Source organism: Gymnoscopelus microlampas (assembly GCF_963454915.1).
Source record: "Gymnoscopelus microlampas genome assembly, chromosome: 9".
Lineage (NCBI taxonomy): Eukaryota > Metazoa > Chordata > Actinopteri > Myctophiformes > Myctophidae > Gymnoscopelus > Gymnoscopelus microlampas.
In genome coordinates, this window is record NC_139946.1 from 39,103,499 (window position 1) to 39,113,498 (window position 10,000).

The 10,000-nt window shown below is 42.2% G+C and overlaps 1 protein-coding gene across 3 annotated transcripts in view; it reads left to right on the forward strand.

Annotated features, from left to right (window-relative positions):
• Nucleotides 1–10,000, forward strand: part of tle2b (TLE family member 2, transcriptional corepressor b) — a 112,510-nt gene that overhangs the window by 59,951 nt on the left and 42,559 nt on the right. For all 3 annotated transcript variants that reach the window (XM_084067574.1, XM_084067573.1, XM_084067572.1), the window contains one exon: nt 7,954–8,016. In XM_084067574.1, the coding sequence (XP_083923700.1) occupies nt 7,954–8,016 (63 nt within the window). The remainder of the gene's footprint in view (nt 1–7,953; nt 8,017–10,000) is intronic.

Consider the following 10,000-nt stretch of genomic DNA (forward strand, 5'->3'; position numbering starts at 1 on the left):
ACACACACACACACACACTCACGCATATAGGTTTGCCATCATAAAGCTGGCACGCCCAGCTGTACTGGGATTTGGAGACTGGCACAGCTGGCAGTGCCCTGGCACACCGGGCACCGCCTCCCTCCTCCTGTGCCAGCCGCAACCTACACTCATCACATTCAAATTCACCAAGGCTTATCAGCCACCGCATAATGTCTGTCCTTTAAGCTTTTACAATGATACCATTTCCCATTGTTATCAGTTGTACTGTACATACGGTACATTTCGTCGGGCAGAAACCTCCTATCTCTATATTTCAACGTTGTACTTTTCTTTAGTACGTTATTGCCCTTTCATCATACAAGAGTGTCGCATTAAAATAAGTGAAAACAGCTGATCTAGAAGCTCACAACGCGATGCGAGACGCGTTGTGAGCTTCTAGATCAGCTGTTTTCACTATTTTATATATATTTTTTAAACAATAATAAAAAAGCTACGGTTTTGGACATACAAGGTTTCCACCCAACAACGATACAGTATATAACGATACAAGCAGAAAAAGCTGCGGCGCGTTATCAGCCTGCCCAGTGTTGCTTGGGTTACAGTATATATTGTGCTGACAACACGTTGTGAAGTGTGCTCAGGTTTCTGTGAGAAGCATTTGTTGGGTTATTACCCCATATGTTCACCGTATCTATACGTACTGAATGCAGTTGACTGACTGACAAATATATACAGTGTACGTATATATCTCTGCTGTCCGGCAGAAACCAGCTAACTCCAAAATGTTTGGTGGAGTTAGGAGGTTTTGTTCATCATTGACAAGAACAGCTGAATGGACCTCCAAGCTCACAATGAGGTTGGAGGTAAAAAGGGGGTGGAGCCTGGAGTCAGCAAAACCAGTTAACTCCGGTGGAGCTGGCTGGTTTAGCAGAAAGTTTGAGGATCCAATGGAGTTAGCTGGTTTTGTCAGAAGCGCCTTTTAATGCTTTTCATTTGTTCAATATTTTTTTTTACCAACACACAGACGTAAAGAGTGTTCAATGGCCCTGATTTATGGAAAAAAAATGCAAAAGCGTCAAAATGGAGTTAGCTGGTTTCTGCTGGACAGCAACGAATATACTATATATATATATATATATATATATACAGGGACGTGCACAGATAGACTCTAGGTGGTGCTAGAGCACCTGCCCTTTGCCCTCTTGACCAGAAGTGCCCTTTTGAAAAAAGGGCACAGCAGGGGTCTTCAACAGGGGGTCCGCCAAATCTTTATGTGATATGATTTTTCTTTTTACCATAACCGCTCGAAACCTAGCATCCCTTTTCTGAGGAGAACTTTAGCCAAAAATAGCAGATCTACAAGCCCACAACGCCTCGCGCTGCGAGGCGTTGTGGGCTTGTAGATCGGCTATTTTTGGCAAAGAGGTATAAGTGTAGAGGGAAAAAAGAGCAGACCAAGTAAACAAAAAAAAGTATAATTTAGTTGAGCACCTGCCCCTCAAAATGTCTGTGCACGCCACTGTATATATATATATATAAATATATATATATAAATGATATATACACAGTATGCTGTGTTCTACACAGTATGTCATGTTGAACTTGTCAGTTTGTGGGTTTGTGGAGGATGTAATATTTAGTATTTGCTGCCCTTATCACACAACGATAGTTGCGTCATTATGCAGGAGTGAGACAGGGTGATTATATCAATGCTATGTAATGCTGGTTGTGATTATCATGCCGTCAATGATCCAGCGAGGTGACATGTCTGAACACGCCGGTAAACTCTGTGTGTGTGCGTGTGTGTGTGTGTGTGTGTGTGTGTGTGTGTGTGTGTGTGTGCGCGCGCGCGCGCTGGCATACCAAAGACTGTGTGTGTGTGTCCCTCAGGCAGTGACAGGCTAATATGCTCCACAGCCTCCGGAACAGGCTGTCCTTGTCCTCCTATTCATTCCTCCTTCCTTCATTCTCTCCCTCCTTCCTTCTCTCCCTTGCTTCCTCTGTCACTTTCTCTCTCTCTCTCTCTCTCTCTCTCTCTCTCTCTCTCTCTCTCTCTCTCTCTCTCTCTCTCTCTCTCTCTCTCTAGCTCTATGTATTCGTCTTTGGGAGGATATTTTGGGAGAGCTTATACTCCTCTCTAAATGGGGCCCTGCGTCTGGCCTATTCTCTCTCTATCTCTCTCTCTCTCTCTCTCTCTTTCTGTGTGTGTGTGTGTGTGTGTGTGTGTGTGTGTGTGTGTGTGTGTGTGTGTGTGTGTGTGTGTGTGCATGTGCGTGTCCGCATGCATGTGCGTGTGTGCGCCAGTTGGCAGTGTATCTGCCCTCAGGTGTTTATTGACCACTCCTCTCTCTCTTTCTCTGAATCTATCTCTCCATCCGTTCATCCCTCCATGCATTTATCCCTCCATCCCTCCATCCGGTCTGTTGCCAGAGCCTCATGATGTCCGCGGCTTGGCACGGCTGTGGGCCGAGTCTGTTGTCTCTCCGACACCTGGCCCAGCACAGCCCGGTCCAGCCCTGCTCAGCTCTAGTCTGCTTTCTTGCCAGCGGTGGAAAAAGTACTCAAATGTTTTACTTAAGTAAAAGTATCAATACTGCAATGTAGAAGTACTCTGTTACAATTAAAAGTCCGGAATTCAAAATTGACTTGAGTGAAAGTACAAAAGTATTGGTATCAAAATGTACTTAAAGTACCAAAAGTAAATGTACTAAAATGTGTTTGAAAATAGCAGATCTACAAGCCCACAACAAGTTGTGAGCTTGTAGATCGGCTATTTTCAAATAGCCTCGGTATAAAATAGGGCTAAAGTGGTTAATGTATGTTTTATAATGTAATAATTATAATTTATATCTGCAAAGTAACTAGTAACTAAAGTTTTCAAATAATTGTAGTGGAGTAAAAGTTCAATATTTGCCTCTGAGATGTAGTGGAGTAGAAGTAAAAGTAAAAGTATAGACAATTGGAAATACTCCAGTAAAGCAAAAGTACCTCAAAATTGTACTTAAGTACAGTACTTGAGTAAGTGTACTTAGTTACTTTACACCGCTGTTTCTTGCCAATGTCCTAAAACCAATACATCACACACAGCCGCAGAGCAGAAGCCGGTTCCACTGACATGGACTAATCGTAACGGAGTAGTATAATCCATGTCCATGAATTCTGCATTTTCAGGGGCAGAATTCAAGTTGATTTCCGTTATTGACTAATCATTTCCACAGCAAATTATGTCTGACTAAATGATGACCGCTGGCTCTGCTTTGTTCTATTTTTGTTGTTTATTGTGGTCTGTTTTATGTTGGGTTGGGTAATTTTTGGGGGGCTTTCCATGTTTGTTGTTTTCTGGGCTGTTCTTTTTTTGGGGATCTGATCCAGGATCAGCTTGGTGCTGATCTGGCCAATTTTCAGACTCAGGTCATCTGGTTTGATTAGGGTCAGAAGGGAGTCCCTCTGCCAGACCTGCTGTAGAGTAACAGACAATCTGTTACTAGAGGACAGGACAGGAGAGGAGAGGACAATAGAGGACAGGACAGGAGAGGAAAGGAAAGGACAGGACAGGAGAAGAGAGGACAATAGAGGACAGGACAGGAGAGGAGAGGAGAGGAAAGGACAGGACAGGAGAGGAGAGGAGAGGACAATAGAGGACAGGAGAGGACACTAGAGGACAATAGAGGGGAGGGCATGCGAGGACAATAGAGGAGAGGACAGGACAGGACAGGAGAAATGGCAGACAAGACAGGCAGGATAGAAGAGAGGTGAGACAACAAATTAAATGATAAATGGTGCATTTATGTAGCGCTTTTATCCAAAGCGCTTTACATAGATTGTGCATTACATTCACCCATTCACACACACATTCATACACCGATGGCGGAGGAAACCATGCAAGGCACCAACCTGCTCTTCGGGAGCAATTAGGGGTTCAGCATCTTGCTCAAGGACACTTCGATACTAACTCTGGGGGAGCCCCCCAGCCCGGGATCGAACTGGGAACCTTGCGGTTTCCAGTTCAGTCTACCCGGCCACTACCCCTGAGCCACTGCCGCCCCACAAATGAACCTAAAACATCTCATCCTAGTTGCCACGATTTCAAAATAATATCCTTGATTTAGACTACTGTAGCCTGTCTCCCATCACCTACTTGCCTTTTCTCCTCACTGATTTTTATGAGCAAGAAGTTCCCACATTCACCTGAAGATAAATGTACCGGCAGAACTTACATTGAAGCGCGGACACAAGTTTTCCCGCAAAATGGTGTCAACCCAGAGCTGTCAGAATTAGCTGTTTGTCAGAAATCAGAAATACTGCACTATTGTTTGGTTAGGCATTGTTATATATTGCTGCTTGGTACAAAACAAATTTCCACAAGAACAATAAAGCATCTATCATCATATATTCTGATTATTAAGGTTAGCCACAGTTTGTTTGGTTTACATAAGGATTCGTGTTATGGTTAGACGAACGTCAAAACCGGTAGTTTCAGTCCATACTGACTGCATTGAGTCCACATGGTCCACACCGTCTGCATTCGTCAAATATTGATGCATTTCTGGCTTCGGATACATGTCAAATTCTGACAACTTTGCCGTGGGACGTGGCCTGCAGACGTCAGGATTACATTTCTACTTCAAATGTTGACATATTTCTGGCTTTGGATAAATGTAAAGTTCTGACAAACTTCCAAAAAACTAAACAAAACAAAAACCTTATATCAGGATTAGACAAAAGTGTTGGCAATTTTAGTGGGACCAAAGTCAGACATGGCCCATCATGGGGAGGGGGCAGGGGGCAGATACATTAGCCATCATTCAGTATACTGATTTATTGTGGGAAAGAGGATGTCTGGCCAGTTCTGTGCCAAGAGAAATGATTTATTAACCTTAATAAGGCATTGTTCCCACTTTAGACCAGGTAAATGCAAACATCATAGCTAAACTTCATAAGAAGGAATTTTAAAAAATCCCAAAAGGATAGCACATCCAAAAATCTCAATTAAATGGAGGACAAAGTACTCACATTTCCACTTTTTTTTATTGGCACACCAATAAAATGAACGCTTAAAATCCCTTTTATGCCCATATATTGAGATCAAGCGTTCATTTTATTGGTGTGCCAATAAAAGAAGTGGAAATGTGAGTACTTTGTCCTCCATTTAATTGATATTTTTGGATGTGCTACCCTTTTGGGATTTTTTTTAATTCCTTCTTTTGATGTGTATACTGGACTTTGGGTCTAGCACTCCACTGAGAAAACCCATTGTTGATGCGCAACCTCTTTTTCTTATTTAATCATAGCTAAACTGTTAATAAGTGCATAATGAATGATTAACCAGAAACATTGTATCTAAAAAAAAAAAAGAACCTGTGTTCCAATGACTCCAATGTAGACTCCAAGCTTTTGTTAATACTTTTCATTGGTTATATAAAACCCACAGATAGACTTCACCACTTTCAACCTGGCGTTCCTGTTTTGGGCATGTCAATATGGATGTTTCTTTTTAACATCCTAAAATTGGCTTAAGGGAGGACCGGCCGGCAGGGTGGGCCGGCGGACAACGTTGTCACGCTCATGTCATTATGACTCAGCCATAACCATACATTACAAGGAGTTCCCAATGCAGCTACTGTATACGCCCAAATATGGAGTGTGTTGTCTAACCTCAATGTGTCGTCAGGTGCAAACACATCAGTCGGCTCCATATATGGGCACATAAGGGGACATGCCCATGTATACAGCATGCATGAGTATAGGCAAATATTGATGACATCAGCGATCTCAATATATGGGCATAAAAGGGATTTTAAATAACTCAGTGTTAGTATTATTTATAATGTCTGTTGCTGGATAACTTGATTCTAACAATTTCCCCATTTCGTCTCTCTTTTATCTTTCTTTTGTCCTTTGTCTCCCTCACACACACAAACAGCCATTAGCACAGAACCACACACGACGAGTTTGTCTCTGTCCTTGGAACAGAGCCGTGTGTCTGGCAAAAGATACTTTATAAAGTCTGAGATGAGACTGGCTGCAACTGACAGGTTGGCTGATCGTGTGTGTGTGTGTGTGTGTGTTTGGGGGGGGGCGGGCTATGATAGGTGTGTCTGGCCTTGTCAGTCATCAAACACACACACACACACACACACACACACACACACACACACACACACACACACACACACACACACACACACACACACACACACACACACACACACACACACACACACACACACACACACACACACACACACACACACACACACACACACACACACCTCTCTAGAATCTATGCAAGCCAGAAACATATGTTTGGTACTTGCAAAAAAGGAGAGAGAGAGAAGAGATGTGTGTGTGTGTGTGTGTGTGTGTGTGTGTGTGTGTGTGTGTGTGTGTGTGTGTGTGTGTGTGTGTGTGTGTGTGTGTGTGTGTGTGTGTGTTTAGGGATGAGAGGAAGAGGATGAATAGAGTAATAATGGCTCAGTCCTCAGTGCGATAGTAGTTGTGGAGAAAGAGAGAACGGCTGAGTGAAGAAGACAGGAAAATGAGACTGAGAGCACTCAGACAGATAGAATTAGACACAGAGGTGCTGTGTGTGCGTGCACATGCGCATGCGCATGCGCGTGCGCGTGTGTGTGCATGCATGCATGCACAATTGCACATGATATTCAGCTTCCTGGGCTTGCTGCATGCGGCCATGTTTTTGAGCGAATGAGTACATGTGTGTGTTTAATTTTGTGCGTGTGTGTGTGTGTGTATTTGGAGTGTACTCTAAGCCCTAGGGTGTGTGTAAAATGATAAGAACCTATCAGTGTGTGTGTGTGTGTGTGCGTGTGCGTGTGCGTGTGCGTGTGTGTGTGTGTGTTTGTGGAGAGCATTTTTATGGATTCTACGAAATGGGCATAAGTAACGGCAATGAATGAATAGACCGCTCTGAGAGAATGAGAGTGTGTACTGTGTGTGTGTGTGTGTGTGTGTGTGTGTGTGTGTGTGTGTGTGTGTGTGTGTGTTTGTGTGTGTGTGTGTGTGTGTGTGTGTGTGTGTAGAGGACAGCAGGACGAGGAGAGAGTGAGGGATGAGGACACTGATTGAACGCGAGCGAGAGGAAGCCAAATGAGAGCATGATGGTGTTAAAAGACCACATGATGACTATGGAGACCTAATGGGAGCTCCATCCATCTCCTCCTTCTCCATTACTCTAATAGTCTACTCTGTATACTGTGTATACGATTGTATTTTTCTTCCCATTAAGAGGCCAGATCAGGGGGACCTGCGGCCACGACAGCAATGACAATAAAATGTACATTAACCCATTAAGATCTAAGGCCGATTCTATGTCTTCTAAATCCTAACAGTTTTCCGAAACACTTACAGTATGTTTGCTATAATATCAGTGGTTCTCAAACTTTTTCATGTCAAGGTATATGATATGTATTTGGCCGCGGCCACCCATATCTATCTGTCCCTCCCTCCTCCCTCTCCCCCCTTAACTCTCCCTCCATCGCTCCCTCCCTCCCTCTCTCTCTCTCTCTCTTGTGTGCTGATCAAGCTCTTTCGCTTCATTAATGTTTTTATTTGAGAACATTTTTAATTATAAGCAAAAACATTGATAAACATGTCAGTGTTTTATCCCATTAAGACCTGGAACGCATCTGTGTCATTTTAAGATTTCTTTGACCATTCAAAAATAGCAGATATACGAGCTCATAGCGCGGCACCGAGTGCCACGCTATGAGCTTGTAGATCTGCTATTTTTGAAAAATCGTGATGTTTTTAGGATTTAGAAAACATTTTTAGAATCGGCCTCAGGTCTCTAATGGGTTATTTCACTTTCTATTAGTTATTTATTTTAGTTACTTACTCTGCCCTCTGCCCCCTCTCTCTATCTCTGTCTGTCTGTCTGTCTGTCTGTCTGTCTGTCTGTCTGTCTGTCTGTCTGTCTGTCTGTCTGTCTGTCTGTCTGTCTGTCTCTCTCAGGCGGAGATTGTCAAGCGTCTCAGTGCCATCTGTGCTCAGATCATCCCCTTCCTCTCTCAGGAGGTAAGTGTCTCTCTCGCTCTCATGCGCACACACACACACACTCAATTTACAATTTACAATTAAGGCATTTAGCAGACACTCTAATCCAGAGCGACTTACAAAGTGCAAGATGGGAGTAAGTGGCATGAACCCTAGTCAACAAACGACAGGGTTAATGGTCAAGTAAATAGAGTGCAAAGAAAGCAATTAAGTGCTACAAAGTACTGTAACTGGAACCACACACACACACACACCCACACACACACACACACACACACACACACACACACACACACACACACACACACACACACACACACACACACACACACACACACACACACACACACACACACGTATATGCATACAAACTAGAGCCCAACCGATGCAGGTTTTTGGGTCCGATGCCAATCCCGATTTTTTAAAGTCCTAGCCCTAATGTTTTGATCGATATTCTGTCAATAATCCAATAAATCGTTTCATTAACGTTTTCTTTTCAGAACATTTAAATGATAAGCAAAAAAATACATCAAACAAACACAATTAACTTTGATTGAAAAAAAAAATAATAATAATAATAAATTAAGGATATCTTCAAGCAAACAAGTGAATATAAATACACACATAAACTGAACTTTATTTTATTCAACCACTTATTAAGCCCTATTCCAACATTTTCAAAAATAGCTGTACAAGCTCACATGTGATGCGTTGTGAGCTCGTAGATCAGCTATTTTTGAAACATTTTTAAAAATGTTGGAAAACGTAACATATTGGCATGCCCAAAATAGCAAATCCAGACATATGGTATGGTAGATATGGGTTGCACAAAATTGTTGATGCCCAAAAAAAAAAATCTAATTTTGATATCGGCTAAACCAATATATCAGTAATAATTAAAAAAAATGTGTGTCTCCATTATTCCTCCTTTCCCTGTTTACCTCTTTGAAATAAAATAAATAAAACGTTGTTTGCCACGCCACGATTTTCGAGTGTTTTTACTAACCTTTGAAAAATCATGGAATATTTTTCCGTGATCGGCGTCCTCAAGGCGATCGCCTCATTACATGTACGGGGGTCTCGTAGAATCGGGGGGAGAAATGTGGCCGGTCGTGGTAATCCGTTTACGTACTGTAGATGTGGGCAGTTGAATGTGGCTTGTTTTTGCCAAAAAGAACGAATAAACAGGAAGTAATCAAGCTTTTTTTTGACACAGATGCGTTCCAGTTCTTAATGGGTTAACTTAATACTCGTCCCTTGCCGAAAATAGCAGCTCTACAAGCTCACAACACGTAGATTGGCCAGTTCCGGCATGGGGCACCGTCGTACGACAACATATAAATCAGGCTTAACCCATTAAGACTTGAGGCCGACTCTACAAATGCCTTCTAAACCGTGTTCTGAAAAACGTATGTTGCTATATCAGTGATTCTAAAAAATAAATCATGTCAAGGACCCCCAAAATGATGTGTATTTGGCCGCAGACCTCCATCTCAAAATATTTTTGTTCCGTAGGGACCCCCAGAAGCAAAGATTTGAGTAAAAAATTCACTTAAAAAATATATATCTATTCAAAGATTTGCACACGTTTTCATGATTTAAAAAAAATAGCAGATCTACAAGCTCGTAGCGTGGCACGAAGTGACTCGCTACAAGCTTGTATATCTGCTATTTTTTAATAGCCAAAGTATAAAACAATGGTTAAAGTGATTGTGATGCTATATTAACTACAATGACACAGATGCTTTCCCAGTTTTAATGGGCTAATGATTCATTTGCAGACATTTCCATCTAAACAGTTGCTTTGGTCTGCCAGGGCATCAGTGTGGGCGGGGTTTGTGCTTTTGAAGCAATTTAATCGATTCCAGACGCGATCAATCAATCGCAGAAAAAGCACTCAATTCCATTCCAAATAGTAAGTCAATATATGTCTGTTAAGTGCAGCGTAAATAAGTAGAGATTATAGAATAAGGAGATATTGACGATTATCCTTCCTTGACATCCT